This window comes from Cucurbita maxima, unplaced genomic scaffold, assembly GCF_002738345.1.
Source record: "Cucurbita maxima cultivar Rimu unplaced genomic scaffold, Cmax_1.0 Cma_Scf00018, whole genome shotgun sequence".
In the NCBI taxonomy this organism is placed as follows: domain Eukaryota; kingdom Viridiplantae; phylum Streptophyta; class Magnoliopsida; order Cucurbitales; family Cucurbitaceae; genus Cucurbita; species Cucurbita maxima.
The window spans coordinates 2,731,921-2,754,430 of record NW_019272034.1 but is presented as its reverse complement, the minus strand read 5'-3'; the positions used below and the strand labels follow the sequence as shown (position 1 = coordinate 2,754,430).

Below are 22,510 nucleotides of genomic sequence, written 5' to 3'. Positions count from 1 at the left end.
AAAAAAAAAAAAAAAAAAAAAAAAAAAAAAAAAAAAAAAAAAAAAAAAAAAAAAAAAAAAAAAATCCACGAGAACATATGAATGTAAAACGACTGCTTCTAAATTTCAAAGATATAACTTCTAAAGCAATTAGTAAAAGCATCAGAGCATGGAAACTCTTTTACCAAAAAGCACAGTGAAATCATTTCCAATCATGAACTAGAATCCCTAGCACTCGTTATTACCTAAAAGTAAAACGAAAATATTATGGCACATATCACCACATTCTAGAAAAAACAAAGACAGAAAAATTGAAAAGGAATCAACGGGGCCAACAAACAGACCACAATTAGAACAAATCTTTAATTCATCAAGTGTACAAAAATATTCAATTATATGCATTTTTAATGAATGTATCATAGCCAAGACAATGTCCTAATTTTTAGAAAATAATTTGCCACCAAATCTGCCATATCATGGCCATGTCCTTCAGTGCTTCTTGATACACGAACAATTCATGCACAACAACCCAGAACCCACAAAACATTTGCGCTCCTTTTCTTATTTTTCTAGATAGGAGTTTCCACACCCTCTGATGTCCTTAGCAAAAATGCCTCACCTTGCAGGGTGAGACATCCTATGCTAGGTACCTCTAAACACTGCAAGAAACCATAGCTGCTTTTCCATTGCTCGTGAGGAACTTCGTAAGATAAGATAAGATAAGATTTTACTTTTTATAGGAATTCGTAAATAGTCTTATATTTATAGCATATGAACAAAGTAAGAAGGGAAGGAGTTGGAAACTCAAAGCTACGACTCCAGGAATTTTATTTTTGAAATGTACCGAAAAAGAATCACACAACTGAATAGTGATTAGTGAATTTAAACTTCGCAAGCTTAAAACTATTGTAATCAAGACAGATTCATTAACAAAGTAAGTCTAGGTTTCACGAATCTGAAATGCACATAAAACTTACAACCATGCCCAAAGGATTCTGCCAGTTAATCTCCTGATGATAATCCTCACGAAAATATCTGGCAAACTCAGGTGTGTGAACAAGACATTGAATCGCACTATTCATGAAACAAGTATTACCAAGATTCAACAAGCCTGTTAAACCACAAGAAGATCCCCTCGTACTAACACCAGTATGCCCAGATGCATTATCCAACTCTCTGATAGACGAAGTCAGGTTCTGGCTCTGCACTGCTTCTGTTTTAGACATTCCTTTGTTAGACATACCTCCAGCAACGTTTAAGTTTGACTTAGACGGCTCTAAAGAAATGGAAGTAGCTTCCTTATCTGCTGTTCCATTGTCCTGAACGTAACTGGCACATCCATCTGACGCGTTATTATTTCCATGGTTTATAATCTCCACCAGGATCTAACCAAAATAAAGAGTGAAAAGGTTTCAGAAGGTTCTGATTGAAAAACTAAATTTAAGAAAAAAGGGGTTTCAGTAGGCAATAAATGCTTGTAAGATATTCAAATGTACAAGAGATTCCACAAAATCTAATAAATCTTGCAAGCAATTTGTGGTTGTTAAAGATTAGTCAAATGTATGTTCAAAACGTATCATGTGATCATCACATTTTCAGGATGTCACAAGTAACATTCATGGAAATACAGAAATAATAGTCTTGCCAGCTGAAAGTTGAAATGGCCACAGGGTCCAATCGGGTAACTCCACATAAACAAGACACTACGAAAAGACAAGATTATGAACTTCCGATAACCTCTGGGATGATAAAAAAATAAATTGAATGATCAATCTTTGCAACCCAGATTCCAATACCCACAGTCAATAAGCATCAGAATAATAATTTGAATTCACAACTCAGTCTACATCCTCCAATGTTTCTATAACCAGAATGAGCCAGGCCACTTATTTCAAATGCTAGCAATCACATATAAATGTTTGGACTAGAAGAAACAGATAGGAAGACTGAAGGAAGTTACATGCCAAGATATCCTCTCGGCATCCCATCATTCCAACCATTCGTACAAACTTTTTTTCCTTCTCTCATGTTCTTTCTCCACTCCTAGAAATCTAACCCATTTGTATTTCCACCGTAGAGGGACCCTAAATACTCGAAATCATAATTTATCTCACATTTCCAATGTTCCATACAAACTTATCCTGTACTCTTCAACAAATTGACTTCCCATAATTTACTGGGCTTAATCAATATTTTGACTAATGTATGGATGAAAATTCAGAACTAAGTAAGGACAAAGAGGGGGATCCAATCAGCCCCCAAAAACAATCCCCATCCTCCAAAAAAATACTCCTCATTGAGAAAGGTCATGGATGGGAATGGGAATACGGATTCCCATGGAAAATTTGTAAGGAGCCAAGAATATTATGAAGACGTACAATTTAATTTCAAATAAAATTACTTTATATTTTGGTATTATTTTAAGCTTGTAATATAAAGTAAACATGGGTCATTTATTTTGAAACAAATATATGTATAAATTTCTATTATAGTGTGCATTAAAAATATCATTGTCACGATCAAAATTTAATGAAAAGAAAATTTATTTTCCAAAAAAAGTAGTTGTGGTGGATAGACTTACATCCTGATCCATCTGAAGGTTTGCATCATCAAGAGTTTTATCCATGTCATTCATCAAAGCATGTTTTCGGTGGCCATAGTAATCCCAAATGCATACCTAGTTGAAGTAGTGAATAGTTGGATTTAAATGAAACAACCGTTAAAAAACTGAACTCCGGATATTGTAAGGGCATATGACTTTACTTGTTCCAAGTTAAGATCAAAAATTTCACAAGCTCGTCTGTGAAGCTCACCAATTGTCTCCTGCCAAATAAATATGAAATTTTAAATAAAACCAACCGATAAAAAAAATGAAGCACAGGTCTCGATAGAACTGAAACAAGGGTAGGTACTTAGGAAAGTGGTATACCATGACAAGTTCTCATAATACCTTCTTGCTTATTCTCATTGTGGAGCGGTCACCCTTTGGCACCTCTAATAATTGAAGGCGTAAGGGATATACTTCAACGGCCAATTCAGTTTGAGAAAGACCTGCACTAATTACCTTCCGTGCCAATGTTGGACCACCGCCGTACCTAAAGCCAACCAAAAGCTTTGACTAACTTATAAAATGATTCATGTGGATTTCCAACCATAAAAGAAGACAAGATTAAAGAATCTCAACAGTTAGTTATTTTCTTAAAAGAAAAAAAAGTTAATAAAAAATAATATCCATATCATGTAAAATTGGCCTCAGGGGATCCACCTTTCTTGATGTATATTTAGTCTAACAAATAGATTTTTCCCCCTCATTTGATTAATAATTATCGTACTGTTTAACATGTTTGATATCAAATATCGAAACAATATTCCACCAAGTAAACTTACATCACATTATTGACTAAAAGATAGAGTGAAAAAGTTTAAAATACCTCTCGTGATACAGTGAAGTAGGATTTCCAACCATAAAAGAGACAATATCAGAGAATCTCAACAGTAGGTTATTTTCTTATAAGAAAAAAAGTTAATAAAAAATTGTATCTATATCATGTAAAATTGGCCTGAGGTGATCCACCTTTCTAAATCCTTCTCGGGTGTCTTCCGTCTTGAATAAAAAATTTCCCCTCGCTTGATTAATAATTATCATATTGTTTAACATGTTCTTTGATATCAAATATCAAAACAATATTCCACCTCAAAAACTTACGATACAATCTTCTAATGCTACCAACAAGAGTTAAATATTTCCATTCATTCAATCTCTTAACAAATTATACATGAAAGCCTCCCCAAAACTTTTTTTCCTTCGATTGCCTCCCAAGAGAATACTAAGGTAAGAAAAAGGCGCGGTCTCGGAAAATAGGCTGTCAATTTATTCCTTCCAGAACAAACCTCTCCACAATATCTATGGAGTACGATTTTTCTGAAGAAACTCACTGTTTCCTCTTCTACCTTTAAATCTTCCACCAACCTTCAACATTCTCAGCCAACAGTGAAATGACAACAATTATCCTTGCTGCCAACATTCTATAAAAAGATAATTTCATTTTATACCCTCTTTTAACCAAGAAATTTTACTCATTTTCTAAATAATTTTTTCTCTATAACAAACCTCCAGGAACTTCTGTTTCAGCAACCCCTTTTTCTCCCTTTCCACCATAGATAAAACTCTCTTCTTCCTCTAAGTTGAGTAATTTTACTTTTTTCCATGTGTCTTCTTCTTGGCCTTTCCCGCTATTTTTTAACTCCCAAGTCTTCAAGATATCTTTCAACTATTTTATGAGTCTGGAACCTGGCCACCTATGCACAGAACACTTGCCCAGCAAAATTTGAAGTTCTCAGCAAAATCCAGCTATGATGTTCAATCATTTACAACCGAAAAAGGAGCTTAAGAGTTTTCTCAAATTAGTGCTATGGATTAACCTATCAAGGGCCATCCTTTGGCGAATTAGAAAGAGACAAACTCAAGAGTTTTCTCCTATAAGAAAACTTCTCTAGATTATTTTTGGGATCTTGTACAGTTTACAGCCTCGAATTAGAGTCCAGTCCCAGTCCCCAACTTTATAGTAATTACTCCATCCATGCTGAGGGCTTCAGCAAAGCTAAAGAAATAAAAACAAAACAAAACAAAGGAAATCGATGCTTCTATGACCGAAAACCTTTTCTGAACTGATCAACCACAAGCGATATTCTATGCTGTAGCTGAAAGACCAGGTTTAAGAGCTTAGTTTGTTAGAATGGACACATTGCTTTGACTAGTAGTTATTTCATTTACTATTATAAAAATCTACTTTTCAATGGCCAGAATCTTTTTTCCTAATGACTCACCACAAGTATAGTTGGTTCCACACTTCTTGCGGAAGCAGAACATAATCACGACCTTCCAAAAGAGTATCGTGAATTTCAATGCCCATACCAGAGTCCTCCGATCCAGCATCGTAAATTAGGTCAGAGTTATCAATAATAGCTGGTCTTTTTAACATGCTTGAACCAAATGAATCGTAAATTTCTGCAAAGGAGGATCCATCATTTGCACCACCAACCGGTTGGTCTTGGTTGACATATTCAATCCAGTGTTGCCACCATCTGTCGCCATAATATACAATCATCAGAAAATGTCTATCAGCTACCTGGTTGAGAGGCAGAATCTTATACCTGAATGTTCATGAATATGCCGACTCTTAAGGACATTGCACACAAGCATGTTTATCAAAAACCATAGTATGATTTTCTTGAACCAAAACAAGACATTTCACTGTTCTTTTATTGCCCCAGCTTACTCCCACCATATCACAAAGACCAAAACTGTTTCCTCTTAAACTAAACAGCAAGCCTATGACATTCAATTCCCCAATGGAAAAAGAACAAAGCTTGGGCCTAGAAGGCAACACAATGAAATTCTTCATAAATGGTTACAATTTCACTAGAGGCGATAAAAAATATCACATTAGTCCCCCAGATAGTAATATATATACATACTGGAGGTAGCAAATATGAATAAAAGCAGGGAGAACCCAAAAGGGGGGGGAGGAGAACAACGACAACAGAGTAAGGGTCGATAAGAAACGTTTCTAACACAAATTGTGCAAAAAATTTATAAGAAAAACGAAGGAAATCTAGCAAGAACCTATGACATAATATCTATGGATTTAAGAGAAGTGTAGGAGGAAGAACCTTTGAGTGATTAAATAGAAGACATCACCCTCTTTAGTATTAGCTTCAGCAGCCAAAGCAATGTCCCTGATCATAATCCTCTCTTCCTCTGGAGTGAGCTCCGTGCTGCCACTACTGCTACACATGGAGACTTCAGCCATCTTCCCGTCCCCTTCCCCTAAGATCGGGAAAAAAAAAAATGCTTCGATTTCAAGGAAGAGCTGGATTTTTGCTGATATTCCTCAGTAACCAAACAGATGAGCTAAACTAATTTTCTTTCATTTTCAAAGAATATGGCTCCACAATTCAACCCGTCTCCTGCTGGTTACCCAAACCCTCGTCCGATGACGAACCAGTCTGACTTCTGAGCAGAGAAGGAGCAACGACGAATCAAATCTTAACTCAGACCGGGTCCATAAGTTTTCTTTTTAAGCCGGGTTCATGACATAACCTAAATTACGATTTTAACCTTTGGGATGAAAGAGTTGAAATATAAATTGCTTCCGTGGATTGGATTTGAAAATTTTTTTAGTCGAATAAATTTAATTTTTGGTAGATTAATTATATTCATTCAATATACATGTTATATTAATAATTAGTTTATAATTAATTAGAATATTAAATAATAAACTTTAAATATTTTTAATTTTTATAATAATTTTAAAAATTAGATTGAAATTTTGGTTTTTTTTAGTTGCATCCATGAACGTACAAAGAAAGGATAAGGTGCGGTGGGACGTGGACGATAGACTCAGCTCTGTTCGCCATCATCATTCACCAGTCTCAGTCTTCTTCGCCCTCTGCACTATCTGAAATGGCGTCAGTAGCATCTGCAATTGCGATTTCACCATCACTCCCGACCGCAAGCTGCCGGAAACCTATTTACCCGGCGATTTTCTGTCAACGGGGTTCCCAATTCGGGCATCGAAGGGAGATTTTGAAAGGCCTCACTCTGCTTCCTCTTTCGCTTCCTCTTTTCGAATCGGTTTATCCAATTCCTTCTGAGTCGAAAGAGATCGAAGTTGGTTCGTACCTCCCTCCTTCACAGTCAGACCCTTCTTTTGTGTTCTTCAAAGCTTCCCCCAGGGACACCCCGGCTCTTCGTGCAGGTATTGTTACTTATTTCTCCATTTCTTTTGTTCTCTATGGTAGATTGTTTATCGTCCCATTAGAATTACATAACCATACAAAATGACGGTGGGAGGGAGTCCCACATCGGCTAATTAGCTAATTAAGGAGATGATCATGAATTTATAAGCAAGGAATACATCTCTATTGAGATTGGGATTGGGATGAGACTTTTTGGAGAAACAAAAAAACAAAGTCATTAGAGTTTATGCTCAAAGTGGACAATATCGTTCCACCATGGAGAGTCACAATTCCAAACATGGTATCAAAGTCATACCCTTAACTTAGTCATGTCAGTAGAGTAGAATCTTCAAATGTCGTATAAAGAAATTGTGAGCCTCGAAAATGTAGTAAAAAAGTGACTCAAGTGTCGAGCAAAGGGTGTTCTTTGTTCGAGGGCTCTGAAGAAAAGAGTCGAGCCTCAATTAAGGGAGGATTGTTTAAGGGCTCCATAGGCCTCAGGAGAGACTCTATGATTGTTCGAGGGGAGGATTGTTGAGGATTGTTTGGGAGGGAATCCCACATCGGCTAATTACATATCTATTGGTGCAATACTTTTTAAGGGAACCAAAAACAAAGCCATGAAGGCTTATGCTCAAAATGGACAATATCACACTATTATATACAGTTCGTAGTTTAGGGAATCGCATACATTATTATTAGTTTCAGTTTCAGTACTTTTTGCATCTTCTGGAGATCAGGCTGGGTGTGAACTAAAGATGCCAATTATCTGGCTGTGAGCTGCTTGCATTGATGTCTTGAATTCAATTGTACAAGTTCATGCAATCAAAATTGGACATGAGGATCCCTAGTTTGTCAAAATATAGCTCACTCGATCGAAGATTTGGAAGTTCAAATTCTCTCAGCCAACTCCCACATTTTGTTGAACTCAAAGAGGAAAAAAAAAACATATGCTATCTAGGACGGATGCACAAAGTATATTATTGGTTATACTTGTCTTTCTTGTCACACTCTACTAAGTTGTGAAATGATTTATAGGTAATGGTACTTGTCTTTCTTGTCACACTCTACTAAGTTGTGAAATGATTTATAGGCTAATGGTACTTGAGATTTAGTTATTTGCAGGAAATGTGCAGCCATACCAGTTCATTCTGCCCCCAACTTGGAAACAAACGCGTGTAGCAAACATTTTATCTGGTAATTACTGTCAACCCAAGTGTGCAGAACCTTGGGTAGAGGTGAAATTTGAAGATGACAAGCAAGGGAAAATCCAGGTTGTGGCTTCCCCTTTGATACGTTTGACTAATAAGCCTAATGCTACAATTGAAGACATAGGTAGCCCTGAGAAGGTAATTGCTTCTCTTGGCCCTTTTGTCACTGGAAATACATACGACCCTGAAGAGCTCCTCGAATCATCAGTCGAGAAACTTGGTGATCAGACGGTATAATCCTCGTGTCTTGTACATTATTTTTCTTTTCCCTCAAAGTACAATAATGCTATGTCTTTGCCTAGCCTCCATTCTACTCTTTAATCAAAATAATGTCTTAAAAGTCTAGCTCAAATTGATGTTTTTTTCTTTAACATGGCTTTTCATAACCATATGGGTCATGGAGTTAATTTATATCATCCATGGAGAGCGAAACGAAGCATTCTTTATAAGGGTGTGGAAACCTCTTCCTAGCAAAGCGGATAATATTTACTAGCAACGGGCTTGGGCTGTTACAAATGATGTCAGAGCCAGACACTAGATGGTGTGCTAGCGAGGATGTTAGACCCCAAAGGGGATGAATTGTAGATTCCACATCGATTAGAGAGGAGAACAAAACATTTCTTATAAGAGTGTAAGTCAAGTTGATTTGTACTATCTAGCTAGGGTTCCACTTAGGCTATAGCAGCTCTGAAGCTTGTATTTGCCTTCCATCCCCTAACTTGTAACATTACATAGGGAAGATAGTTAATTTACTCTTAGCAGCACGAAACTGTGATGGTGAATACTTATTATAACCTTCTTTTATCTCGTTGATGCAGTATTACAAATACACACTCGAGACTCCTTATGCTCTGACGGGTACACACAATCTAGCTAAGGCAACGGCGAAAGGAAGCACGGTTGTGTTATTTGTGGCCAGCGCCAATGATAAACAGTGGCAGGCATCTGAGAAAGTTTTGAGAACCATGCTTGATTCTTTTCAGCTGTAATCCCCCAGCACAAAATGCAAATGAGAGATTATATTCGATAATATATGCTTCTATCTTCACATATAGTGAAGAATGTTCTTTGAGTTCTTCAATGTTCTTGTTGGCAGAGAATTCTTTAACATTATTTAATGGGTATTCTTTTTATTGGACTGGTATGTTCTGAATCTTGGCTGGTATTATCTGATGTTGATAATGGATGTTTTTATTGAATCATTGCTGAGATCATTGAATAGAGATTTTATGCATTTTACAAAATTGAATTTGGAGCTTTCCAGTGAAAGAGTGGGCTATTGTATATGTTTAACTTGAAGGTAACCTTTCGGACTTCATCTCAAAGTTTTTAAAACGCGTCTGCTAGATAGAGGTTTTTACGCCCTTATAAATAATGTTTTGTTCTCCTCTCCAATCAGATCTCACAATTCACCCGGGCTCAACGTCCTCGCTGGCACTTGTTCCCTTATCCAATCGATGTGAGACCCCCCAATCCACTCTTTTGGGCCCAGCGTCCTTCGTGGCATACCGCCTCGTGTCCACCCCTTTTAGGGTTAACGCCTGGAGTCTGGCTCTGATATCATTTGTAACGACTCAAGCCCACCACTAGCAAATATTGTCCTCTTTGGGCTTTCTCTTTCGGACTTTCCCTCGAGATTTTTAAACGTATATACTAGGGAGAAGTTTCCATACCCTTATAAAAAATGCTTCGTTCTCCTCTCCAATCGAGGTGAGATCTCACGTCATCCTTTCACACTCTTATCAAAAACTAAGAAATTCTTCTGGCTTGGGTCAAGTTTTGTTCATTACTAAACATGTTCCTAAGATACTATTCCTTCAATAAAATCGAAGAACGAGTTCAACTAAAAATGGATTGAGTCATTCATTTATCATATACATCTTACTAAAATAATTCCACTACTAAACAAATACGATGGTTCATCTCTCATCTTAAAACAAGATTCTCATTTCCAACTAGTCTATCAGAACTTCAAACAAGAACTCCATTCCATCATTGCCATTAAAACTCAAGGAATTCAAGTGCTTTTGATGCATGTTCATCTCCTCTCATATCCAAGTCCAGTTGGTTAAGTTTTGAATAAATCTCACAGGATTTAGGATGAGTAGCATCACCAACTGAGAAGACATGCGCTTTCTTATCTATCTCAATCCAGCTCCACCCTGCACTTTTCCTTACCCTTTTTTGTTGCATCTGTTTTCTAATATCAGCCAACTGTGTCCATAAACCAGCTCTAGCATAGATATGAGCAAGAGTTACATAGGGTGCAGCATTACTTGGATCCATCTCGATGAGTCGATATGCTACCTCCCTCCCGAGCTCGACCTCTACATGAACTTTGCAAGCGCCTAAAAGGGAACACCACATTACGTAATTAGACTCATAAGGAATTTTCTCCATCAACTCCTTAGCTTTTTCTACATGCCCATTTCTGGCATAGAGATCTATCAAACAAGCATAATGATCAATTTGAGGATCTAATCTGTATTCACTGCCCATTTTATTGAAATATTCAACTGCCTCATTTAGTAATCCTGCATGGTTGCAGGCAGTTAAAACTGCAGTAAAACAGACATGATCAGGCAAGAAACCTTCTTCAGTCAACAAACTCTCAAAGAGCTTTAAGGCATCTGAGCCTCTACCACATTGAGCAAAAGCCATTATCATCGAAGTCGAAAGCACACTGTTCTTCTCAACCGTCTGATTGAATATGATAAATGCATCATCAACGCTGCCACATTTCGAGTACATATCTAACAAAGAACAGACCACAAACACATTATTCTCTGATCCCATTTTTGTAACTAGAGAATGCACTTGTCTTCCTTGTTCAAGTACTGTTAGACTTCCACAAGCATTTAAAACACTAGTTAATGTATGATCAGTTGAGCTCAAATTACTAGCTCTCATCTCTACAAACAGTTTTAATGCCTCTTCCCCATACAAGTTTTGAGAAAACCCTGATATCATAGAATTAAATATGACATTGTCCTTCACATTTGCCTCATAAAAGAGCAGGGCAGCTTCTTCTATTCTTCCTAGTTTTGAGTAACAATCAATAGCGGAGCTAATTACAAAACTGCTAAAAAAAATAAAACCAAGTTTGATAACATGAGCATGAAACAAAGTTGTAAGATGATTCGGAAGTTCATCCTTCAGACTTGGGCATGAACTAATAACAGTGGCATAAGTAAAACAGTTGGGTCTATCCTGAGTTACCAACATATTCTTAAACATCAAGATGGCTTCCCTCCCAGCCCCATTTTGGGAAAGCCCAGATATTATAGAGGTCCAAGAAACTTGGTCATGAGTCTTCATATGAACGAAGATCCTTTTTGCATCCACAATGGCATTACACTTGGAGTATAAATTAACCAGTCCACTGTTCAAATATAAGTTATCTTCAAATCCTATTTTGACAATCTGCGCATGAATTTGCAGACCCAAAAACAAATTAATTGTTTTAGCACAAGAATTAAGAGCAGAGCAAAGAGAATACTTGGTCAATTTCGCTCCCAAGCTGCACATTCTGCAAAGTAACCCAATGCTTCAGAGGCAATAACAAGGTTGCCAAATTTCCTTTCCTAATCGGTAACATTCCGACATCCCTTTCGCTGAGATTCTTGTGAAGACGAAAGTGATAGTATCATAGCAAGATGCTCGTAACATTTGAAATCCAATGGTTACCTGGAATTCCCTGGATTTCAGCTCGCCGGAAATTATAAACAGACCAAAGAAAGAGAAATTGCCGATCGCGGCCGAAACAAAGTCGAACCATATCAAAAAGTTAATGGAAAACTCAACATCAGTTGATCATTCGTACTCGGAGAAATGCTTCCCGACTGGAATTTTCCTCCGCCGAAGAACGGTGCAGTCGGGGGCTTCGAGTAATTAGGTTTTCCGATGAAAGCGAGTAATTAGGTCTCTCAATATCACTTTCTACTGATTCTTCTCCACTGTAACGGCGATGAGGGTTTCCAACGTCGGCGATGAGGGTTTATTTTCTTCATTTTTTTCTTTAAAAAAAATAATAAATAGTGTTTTAAATATAATTTGGTTTTTTAATTTCATCTCTAGTTTAATCAAATTATTTTTATAAAAAGTAATTAAAGAAATACTACGGAAAATATTGTATTTTCTAAAAATACTCCTCGACGATTTTTATTGTATATGATAATAATTAATTTAGATAATGACCCTTTAATTCCATCATTATACATAATAATAATAATAATAATTACATTTTTATTTATAACGACGGTAAGCTGAAGATCCGTCATGTAGATTCAAAGCAACTACAAGAACGAAGAACAAATATATTCACGTTTCAATTGTAATAGTTCGAGCCCACCGCTAAAAAAGATATTGTCATCGTCATCGTATGTAAGAAAGAAGTTTTCACACTCCTGTAAGGAGTGTTACGTTTATAATCTCACAATCCACTCCTTTGGAGGCCTGACATCCTCACTAGCACACCGAAGAGTGTTTAACTCTAGTACTATTTGTAACTATTAATGATTTTTTTTCATTGTCATAAAGAAATGTCAATGTTTTTCGAGTTACGCGTCTGAAAACTAATCATAAATTGTTGTGATATTCTAATGCTATTATTTTTCTTTAAATTAGTACACACATCAAATTAAAAGAAAATTCACCCCTATCACAAAGCACATTAGTCGTTGCCCGAATACACGCATTTTATTGTGTCTTACAAATCCTTCATCAAACGTTAAACCAACCCGGTTTTGATTTGGTCATGCGAGCAGTGCTGGCAGGTTCATCATTGTCGATGCGACGATTGTTTCGAAAAGCTGCATAGCCAATAACGTAAGAGACGACAAGAACAATCAAAACGATGATGTTGACGACCGAGACCTTTCTCCAGCTCTTCTTGAGATTGGCTAGAACCCCAGCCTTGCAAGAGTCACAAGCATAGCAAAGTTGGTCTTGGTCATTGCTCCACCTTCCACAGTCAGGCTCGCCGCCCACCACCCCTCCTCCCACATCCCACGCTGTCTCGTTCACATATACATATCCGCAAACTGTGGGTGGCTTGCAGCAACCAGACTTCACACATATAGCAACCAAGTTAATGAATGATATCATCAAACCATAACATAAACTAGTTTATATCGTTGTGTATGTTCATGAGTTTATTCGTTGTGTCGTTGGCTCTGGTTCTATTTGTATCGCTATAGATGTCTTTCAAACACTTCGTGTCAGTACCTAACAATCCATGACTCGAGTCGATGTTAGTCGTATTTGTAATTGTTGGAAGAACTCCATATTGCATTGACTATCAACTCTTCGTTTGTAGCTCAACAAGGAAGGCATTCTATTTTTATAATCTAAAAGATTATGGGATAGTCACGATCATGCCTATCATCTACTAATAGAGACTAAAAGTATATCATTCAAAATCTAAAACATTAATTAGAACATCTTAAAGTCTTAAGAACATGATTATCAGGATCTAACAATCTTGATACGTTTTAAGCGAATAGGTTCGATACAACAATTCTAAAATTTGGTCCACGTTTCTTTTTCTAGAATGGATAAGGTTCTAATTTCATTTGTCCTAAAAGATCGTTTTCTAGCTACAATCGACCATATGAATATGCATGCACAAAACAAAAGAAAAAATAAGAATATTCATAAGAAAAAAAAAAAGGCACTTTTTTGCACTACAGAGAGGAATATAATAAAGTTTTAGGATACTTTTATATTATTCTTTTTCTACTCTCTCCCACCCCTCGAGATGGTTTAAAATATTCTACATTATCTATTATTTGGTGTGAAATGATGCATTTTTTTAGATCTAACCTAATTATTCAGACTGTCAATTTTTTCAACCCGTACAAACTTTGTTAAATAATGAACCCAATTCAAACATTTTTTTTTTGGGTTGGATTAGTTTGTGTGATTTATTAAAAAAAATTGTAAAAAAAATATTAATTCATAAAACATTTATTTATTTATTTATTTATTTTCAAATCTACCCTTAAATTTAAATATAAATTTTGAAAAATTAATTAAAAATTATTTTTGAGAGTGATGGAAAACAAATAATAAAAATAATTAATAAGCCAATTTTTTTTTAAAAAAATTATAAATAAATTTGGGTAACCAATCTAACCCATCACTAATAAAAAAAAAGGTGGGCCCGGGGGATCTTAGTGGGCCGGGACTTTCGGCCCATCACTAATAATAACACTCCACATGCAACAAAACTATCCTTAAATTACGTACATTAAACAAAATTATTAAATATAATCAGTTTGATTATCTAAAATATGAATTAATAAATAAATAAATTATATTCTAAAATATTTAAAAATGAAAATAATTATTTTAAAAAAAATCCACATGTACGTACCTCGACGGGAGTGAGATGTCTATGGTAAAACATATCAACGGTCTCCGGCACACCGCTGACGGTTCTGACAATTTTCCGGCATGATCCGGAGTCTCTAACACAGGAGCTAATCTTAGCCCAGTAGGAGTCATCGGCGACCCGGTCCCTGAGCCACCCAGAATAGTCCTGGAGATAGTAATCGAAGTAGGCGCGGTTGGGGAGGGGGCGGCCGGAGCCCCGCTCGGTGACGGCGTAGGCGAAGATGATGAATCCGACGAGGGCGCCGATGACGAAGAACATGACGAAGAGGTAGAACCACATTAGGAAGGTGTTGCGGTAGCAGGCGCCGCCGAAGCCGGCGAGGGAGACGATCATGACGGTGACGCCGATGCCGATTAGAGGCCACTGGAGGAACTTGAGGCAGTCGGTGGTGTTGGCGCGGCTGCTGAGCCAGATGCCGCCGCCGATGATGGGGAGGGAGAGGAGGAAGGTTAGGAAGTTGAGAAGGCCGATCAAGTGATTGCTGGCTCTCATGGTGGACGAGAAAATGAATATGCCTCTCCCTATTGCTTCTTCTTTCTTATAGAACCACCCGTATTCATAGTCGGGGGCCCAATGTTTAAGCTGTAATTGGGCTGTTTGATGGCCCTACTTGAGTTAATGGGCCATTCATTTCCTCAGGGTTTGCATCTCGTTCTTAACGTTTGGCCCATATTCCAACTTTTGTTCCAGTACACTTAGGCTAATTAACCAAAAATCATTCGGGTTAGGTTGGGTCGAGAGATTTTTTTTTTTTTTACCAAATTTAAAAGTTAATTATATTCGTTACCAACCTTTATTATCCATATTTATAATTATATAAAAGATAATTAAAAAAATATATTTATTAAAAAATATTTTATTTATCCATATTTATAATTACTGAGTATAAAAGATAATTAAAAGTTTACAAACAAACAGAAATCAATCTATAATTATTTACTCAAAAAAATAACCAACAAACAAATTAAGGCAAAGAAAATAACAAATGAGGCAAACTGAGGAAGGACGAACAACCAACGAAGATTGTATCATATTAGCATAGTTTAACATTGTCATAAAACTAGACAACTAAAATATCGACAAAAAAAAAAACAAACAAATTGAGGAATCAAGAACAACGAGCGAAAATGGTAACATATTAACATAGTTTAACATTATCACAATTAAAATATCGAAATTTTTTTACAATTGATTAAAGTAATAAAGATATAAGGATAGATTATAAAATTTAAAAAAATAAATAAAATTGATTAGTTTAAATATATATATATATATTTAATAGTTTAGAGTTCGATCTAGTAGTTATTTTAATTATAATATTTTTTATTTTTGTTATATATATATATATATAAATAAATTATGATATAATAATATTGCAACAAAATCTTTAAATTAAGGGGTTTACGTAAATTCATCATTCAGGTAACTTCTTAATATATTTTATAAGTTTTATCTCATGAACTTGAAACCGGATCAAGTACATTGGAAAGGCTACCAACCCAATCCAACTCTTTAGGTTGGGTTGGTCGTCAGATTGTCGGTGGCATGTAACCCCTACTATAAACATCTGTTTATGTTGAGTCTCAGTTGCTTTTGAAGGCGAAAGGAACTGATTTTGAGCTGACCAGCATCATAGTGGAAGAGTGGAAGTTGGAATTTATTGGGCGGAAACGACAAGCCGCTATAGTGCTAGTCCACACAACCAAGCGTTAAGAACAAAGGATAGAAAGAAGAAATAAGACATCGAAATCCGGGCGAACCAGAGCAACCTCTGCTCTTCTGCTCTCCTTTATCCACCCATCACTGCCTGACAACATTCAACAAACACCAACACCACCACCCTTTCCAGGTATGCCTTCTGGGTTTAATGTTTCTGTGTTCCACTGTTCTTATCCATTTCCATTTTGTTTTTTTGCCTCTTTCTGTACCTAAACAGAGTTCAACACAACCTCATTCATGAGTTCTTTTCGTTTTTTAACGAATATGGCTTTGTTCATCTGGGTTTCTGTGAAGTGATTTGCTTCTTTGGAGCTCGTGAGTATGTGGATCTCAGGCTTTTGCTTTGACCCTTTGAGTTTTCAGCTGTTTCTGTTTGTTTCCTGGGAAAATTGTTTACAGAGCATGTTGAATGAAGCTCTGGGAGAAAGCGCCACTTTCCCAAAACCATGAAATTCGTTGGTTTTTTGGAGACTTATTAGGAACATTGAGTTGGGTTTATCATGATTTCTTAGCATTAGATGTAATTAAAAAGTTAATAGATGTAATTAAAAAGTTAACAGCCTTTATGATTATTTTGAAAATCCTTGATGTTTCTTGTCGGCTTGTTTGTGTTAAATGTCAAAACCAAACAGTAGACAATGCGTACCTACCGCCCTAATGTCACGGCCAAACTGGAGGAACAGCTTGAATTAACTCCAATTTTTCTCAAACCTTTTGTTACAGAGGAGAAAACATTTTTTATAGAAACTTTTCTCTAATAAACGCGTTTTAAAACCTTGAGGGAAAGCCCAAAAGAAAAAATCCAGAGAGGACAATATCTGCTCGTAGTAGTGAGCTTGAGCTGTTACACATAAATCCCCAAATTAGAGATAGAAACAGTGCAAAACTCTCTTGCGTCCAAACCATCCTAGCACAGGCAACAAAGGTACGATACACCTCGACTAATCTCACAGGACAGTTGTTTTGGCTCAGCTCCGTTTAGCTGATAAGAAAACTCGTTGGATATTAAATCTTAGTTAAGTAGGTAACGGTCATAGATTGAACCTATTCCTTTCGTGGCGGGTAAGTTCGAATCCTCGAAAAGATTACCATATAAGTTGTTTACTACAGATTTGAACACTTTTTCCATTTAATTTTAGTTTGAAATGTATGAATATACGCATTGATTACAAGGTAAGTGGCAATTAATGGTTTCATTTCTTTTCCCATTCTGGGTTGAAATGTGATGATAAGGACCACAAGCTGTTCATGATCTGCATTTATTTCCTTAAGGTCACTCCCATTGGATTCCTACCCGTTCATTGTTGTGGTTTTTTTTATTGCAGAGTTGCAGGGTTGGTGGGTCAGGAAGCATTGAAGGAGGATAGTATAGGCTAAGCTTTAACTCACTTACTTTTCAAAAGGGTAGCGATGCAGACCCCAAAATCAAGGTAAGTTTCAACAAATCCTTCATCAACTCGCTTTTTTGACTCCATTATTGAAGTAGTTCATATGAATGTAGGTAATGCATGTTCCTTGGCGGTTCTTCCCCTTACAATTACAACTCTTCACTTCTATTAGTTTTCTCTTACTTGAAAGGAGTGTATTATGCCTTGCTTGAAATTGAATTTGGTATATGTTAGCTACTTTCAATCAACTTTGAAGCCCTACAAGAGATGTGAAGCGGGCTAGTTCCCGAAAATGGGGCTGGCAATTCACCTTTTGACTCATTCCTTTGGTTGAGCGTTCTTCGGACGTTGATCATGCAAGGGATGTAAAGTGGGCTAGTTCCTGAAAATGTTTGTTCCTCTAACGTTGGGGCTGACAATTTCACCTTGTGACTCATTCCTTCGGTCGAGAAGTTGATCAAGCAAGGGATGTGAAGTGGGTTAGTCTCTGGAAATGCTTGTTCCTCTAACGTTGGGGCTGACAATTCACCTTGTAACTCATTCCTTCGGTCGAGCGTTCTTCGGACGTCGATCAATCTATCATAGGCCTCTCTGTCAATTGGAGAGGGGAACGAATGCTAACAAAGACGTTGGGCGTCGAAGGGGGGTGGATTTTGAGATCCCACATCGGTTGGAGTGGGGAACGAAACATTCTTTATAAGGGTGTGGAAACCTCTCCGTAACATACGCATTTTAAAATCTTGAGGGAAAGCCTAAAAGGGAAAGCACAAAAAAGACAATGTCGACTAGCAGTAGGCTTGGGCTTGGGTACTACAGTGATTGTCGGGTTCCAAACCTTTTGTTTTGTTTGGTCATTAATATTCTTCTTGTTCTGTTATTTAGTGTTTTATTCATCTTATAACATCATCTGTACATTCTTACTTGTTAGGCATTTATTTGATCCAACAGTCTTTTATGAGTTTGTAGACCATGCAAATCATAGGCAATCAAACAATTTATTTCCTCAACAGGAATTCCTTCTCAGAACCACCTCAAAAGGTTTCTCCACGAGTTGCTCGGAAACTTCGTCCCGCTTCTCCGGAATGTGATTCTGCTTCCTCAACCCGAACAAACAATCGAACCATTAAAGAACGAAGCCCGAAAGTCGTCGATCGAAAGTCGCCTAGAAGCCCTGCAAGCGAGGTAATATTACTTGTACCTCTTGGTTCTTGTTCAAAGTTGAGCTTCATGCACCTCCATTAATCTTGATAGAAGTTGGATTCTTATAAGAAATCATAATCGCTCCCACGTCAGTTGGAGAGGGAAACAAAACATTGTTTATAACGGTGTGGACACCTCTTCTAACTGACGTATTTTAAAAACCTTGAGGGGAAGTCCGAAATAAGACAATATCTGTTAGGGGTGGGCTTGGGTGGTGTACCAATGAGGACACTGAGTTTCGAAGGGATGGTGTGTCAATAAAGACGCTGGGCTCCAAAGAGAGGTGGATTGTGAGATCCCACATCAGTTGGAGAGGGGAACGAAATATTTTTTTAACTTTATTTCTCGTTGCTACTTCAGAAAAAACGTCCAAGCAAGATTTCCGAGTTGGAATCTCAGGTTTCTCAGCTGCAAGAGAATCTAACCAAAGTGAAGGACCAGTTATGTTTATCTGAATCATGCAAGAAGGAAGTCAAGCAAGAGGCCGAGGAGGCCAAGAATCAACTAGAAGCCATGGCCTTAAAGCTTCAAGAGTCACAAGAACAAGTACTTGAGCTATCTACTTCCAACGAAGCTCATGTCATAGAACTACAAGAGATATCACTCGAACGAGATCGAGCTTGGCAATCCGAGCTTGAGACGATTCAAGAACAGCAGAAACTCGACTACGCTGCGTTGGCTACTGCAGTGAATGAGATTCATCAGCAGAAGATCCACCTTGAGATGGTAGCTCAATCCAAAACAAAAAAGATCAAACTTACGGACTCCGAAAATAACGAACTTGATAGCTTGAGAATTCACCTTGCAGATGCTCTTTGTGTTGTGGAAAGAATGAAAAACGAGCTTGAAAGTTGTCGAGAATCCGAAGCTCAAGCTCGGTTACTTGCTAATGAAACTCTAGCACAACTAGAAGACGCCAAAAAACGAGTCGAGGAGCTTAGATACGACGGTATGGAAGCAATGAAGGGATACCATTCCATTGCTTCAGAGCTGGATGAATCAAAGGCACGGATTAGCGTGTTAGAAGAACTCGTTAGTAAACTCAAAACCGACGTTGCGAATCCAGCAGTCGAAAACGAGAAAAAGGGAGATCATATTGATGAACATTGTTGTCTCAAATCAGAGATAGAACAGCTGAAATCTGCCTTGGAAATGGCTGAGACAAAATACCATGAAGAACAAATTCAGAATGCAGTCAAGATAAGAACAGCTTATGAACAAGTTGAGCAGATTAAAACCAACATGAATTCTAGGGAGTCTAATCTAGAGCAGGAGCTGAAAAAATCAAAGGTCGATATTGATGAGTTAAAGGCCGACTTGATGGATAAGGAGACCGAATTGCAGGCTATCTCGGAGGAGAACGAGCAGCTGCACGCGAAAATTCAAAAGAATCTATCGAGCCAGAGAGAATATGAACTTGAAAGAGAGATTAAGGAATTGAAGGATCATCTTGCAGTGATGAAGTCCAATCTCATTGACAAGGATAGACAATTCCGAAGCATTTTAGACGAGAACGATACGCTAAAATTCGATATAAACAAAAGGATAATGATTCGAGCGAAAGCAAGCGATGGGACTACAGAAGTTGATAATGCAACGACTGTCGAACAAGAGGCTCTCACAAGACTTGGCGTTATGATGGAGGAGACAGAAAAAAGTAACAAGAGGGCGGCTCGAGTGTCCGAACAGTTGGAGGCTGCACAGGCTGCAAATGTCGAAATGGAAACGGAGTTGAGACGGTTGAGGGTGCAGTCAGACCAATGGAGGAAGGCTGCAGAGGCTGCAGCCGCGATGCTCTCTGCTGGAAACAATGGCAAGTTCATGGACCAATCGGCGTCGTTGGACAGCAGCTACAACTCGGATGCTGCAGGAAAAATGAACAGGAGTTGTGCTGAAATAGATGATGATTTGCTGAAAAAGAAACATGGGAATGTGCTAAAAAAGATAGGGGTGCTGTGGAAGAAACAACACAAATGAAAGGGTCAAGGCCAGGGCCAGGGCTTGGCATGTCTAACTCTGCTTGTGGGGCAGTTTATTTTGTTTTGCAACTCTTGTACTGTTGATCTTGATATCATATGAAGCTCAAGAACACCACCCTATTCAAATTTCGGCAACAATTTAAAGTGACTGCCAATTTAGCTCGAGCTTAGTTTAACACAATCTTGAACCGATCTAGCCTACTAACTTTAGCTCTACTCGAACCAATAGTTTGATAGAGGTTTTTGAGTTAAGTATTTGTTCGTGATTCAACTTGTAAATTTGGAGCAAAAGTGATTTTTGATTGAACGAAACGTAATCATGTTACAGTTCGAAAGTTAACGCTCTAAAACTATTTGTAATGACTCGTGTGCAGAATTCAAATTAGGATTCGGCACCGGTGTGTCCCAACATTCCACTGTTTCACTTGTAACATGATTAAGTTATTTAATTTATTTATTTTTTTTAATCAAAAGCACTTATTATTGTAATATTCATTATTAATTATTATATAATATTTTAATTACCTAAAAAATAATATATTGATTTTTGTCCTCTGACAAATTCTCCCTCCCGAATCCTGCGTGGATTTTGTCTGTTGAGAGAGACACCAAAGCAAAATCCATCCCGAAGTTGCTGCTCATGCTTCACTCTAAATCCCAATAATATATATATTATATATATATATATATATGTGTGTGTATATGTATAATATAATATAATATAATTTTAAAAAATCCAATGCCTTCCGAGTAGAGACTACAAAGTCAACCGAAAATCGGTCCGAGCTCGTTGACCAAAGTCCATTGTACCAAAGATGTAAGCTATGATCAATAAAGTCAACTTTGGTAAGCTTGAGCTACATTGACTAGTTTGAAGTCAACTCGATGTAATATCAAAACATTCATTAGAAACTCCGATTCATTCTTATAAACAAGATTCGAAAGTGCGTCTATGAAGTATACTCACACAAAACCCAGCTGTTCGATACATTAAAAAAAGAATCGAGATGTGTGTGGTATGACACTATTGCAAAACTTGTTTTTATAACTAGATTCATTCCTTTCATAATTGAGATCGTGCGAATCTAGCTTAAGTAGATTCATCGAAATTATTATATCAATAATATATAGAGACGTGGGTGCGTGTATTAAAAAAATGTCAATTCTTCCTATTACTCTCACCTATTGATGGTGATGTCAAAGAATAAAGTAGATGCTAAGACATCAATTCTTTTATGTAACAATACTAATTAAGACAAAAAAAATGATGCATTTTGAGGAACTAAAATGCAATTTTGTTCTATTTCTTTTGACCTAAAAAAATAATTTAATTCTTTTTTATATTAAACTTTTTATTTCACCAAATTAATACAAAATTGATATTAACCCAAAGAAAATCGACGCAGGTTTTTGCACAATTCAATCCGCCTAAAATTTTTATAAAAAAAAAAAAATTGATATTCTTAAAATGAATGAATTTATGAAGATTGCAACAAGAACGAGATGATGGGTTGAACTTGCATCGCTTATCTAAGACTTCTGAAGTCGAATCCAATCGAAATGAAAGTACAGGTGAAAATTGAAAAACGTTGATGTAAAAATTCATTTTACTTTTGATTTTTTATCATTATCTTTTTATTGTTCACATCCATTGAAACTTTTAAGTTGAACGCTAAACATGCACTGAATTCCGCTCTTATTTTCCATGAAAATCACGACATAATTCTCTTTATTAACTTTAAGTTAATCCAAGTCATCACCTTTCATAAACGTTTTTCAAAACTTCAATTCCAAATATTAAAAAAAATAAAATTAAACAAAAGACTGTCCCCAAAAAAAAAAAAAAAAAAAAAAAAAAAAAAAAAAAAAAAAAAAAAAAAAAAAAAAAAAAAAAAA

General features: G+C 36.8%; 5 protein-coding genes across 6 annotated transcripts in view; 2 read left to right on the top strand and 3 right to left on the bottom strand.

Annotated features, from left to right (window-relative positions):
- Positions 1–6,021, bottom strand: part of LOC111493383 (ubiquitin carboxyl-terminal hydrolase 5) — a 10,760-nt gene extending 4,739 nt beyond the window's left edge. Inside the window, exons 1-6 of the mRNA XM_023143073.1 lie at positions 5,653–6,021; positions 4,807–5,064; positions 2,930–3,074; positions 2,743–2,802; positions 2,561–2,656; positions 957–1,364 (exon numbers count right to left, since the gene is read on the bottom strand). Coding sequence (XP_022998841.1) covers positions 957–1,364; positions 2,561–2,656; positions 2,743–2,802; positions 2,930–3,074; positions 4,807–5,064; positions 5,653–5,792 — 1,107 coding nt within the window. The 5' untranslated portion in view covers positions 5,793–6,021. The remainder of the gene's footprint in view (positions 1–956; positions 1,365–2,560; positions 2,657–2,742; positions 2,803–2,929; positions 3,075–4,806; positions 5,065–5,652) is intronic.
- A 299-nt stretch (positions 6,022–6,320) lies between these two features.
- LOC111493415 (psbP domain-containing protein 6, chloroplastic) lies at positions 6,321–9,133 on the top strand. The gene is made up of 3 exons (XM_023143123.1): positions 6,321–6,740; positions 7,846–8,162; positions 8,750–9,133. Exons 1-3 carry the CDS (start codon positions 6,446–6,448, stop codon positions 8,918–8,920), a joined length of 783 nt encoding a protein of 260 aa, XP_022998891.1. The 5' UTR covers positions 6,321–6,445; the 3' UTR covers positions 8,921–9,133.
- Positions 9,134–9,767: 634 nt separating this feature from the next.
- Positions 9,768–11,823, bottom strand: LOC111493402 (pentatricopeptide repeat-containing protein At2g13600-like). The gene has a single exon (XM_023143109.1). It carries the CDS (start codon positions 11,457–11,459, stop codon positions 9,933–9,935), a length of 1,527 nt encoding a protein of 508 aa, XP_022998877.1. The 5' UTR covers positions 11,460–11,823; the 3' UTR covers positions 9,768–9,932.
- Positions 11,824–12,499: 676 nt separating this feature from the next.
- LOC111493409 (tetraspanin-3-like) lies at positions 12,500–14,836 on the bottom strand. The gene is made up of 3 exons (XM_023143117.1): positions 14,308–14,836; positions 12,618–12,998; positions 12,500–12,585 (listed from the first exon to the last, which is right to left on the bottom strand). Exons 1-2 carry the CDS (start codon positions 14,818–14,820, stop codon positions 12,654–12,656), a joined length of 858 nt encoding a protein of 285 aa, XP_022998885.1. The 5' UTR covers positions 14,821–14,836; the 3' UTR covers positions 12,500–12,585; positions 12,618–12,653.
- Positions 14,837–15,921: 1,085 nt separating this feature from the next.
- LOC111493394 (interactor of constitutive active ROPs 3-like) lies at positions 15,922–20,806 on the top strand. 2 transcript variants are annotated; one of them, XM_023143097.1, is made up of 4 exons: positions 15,922–16,177; positions 17,373–17,477; positions 18,446–18,617; positions 18,996–20,806. In XM_023143097.1, the coding sequence occupies exons 2-4, from the start codon at positions 17,458–17,460 to the stop codon at positions 20,610–20,612; spliced, it is 1,809 nt and encodes a 602-aa protein (XP_022998865.1). In that variant the 5' UTR covers positions 15,922–16,177; positions 17,373–17,457; the 3' UTR covers positions 20,613–20,806. The 2 variants fall into 2 exon arrangements, with proteins under 2 accessions (XP_022998865.1, XP_022998866.1); XM_023143098.1 differs by lacking the exons at positions 15,922–16,177; positions 17,373–17,477 and adding an exon at positions 17,729–17,914.
- The last annotated feature ends 1,704 nt before the right edge of the window (positions 20,807–22,510 follow it).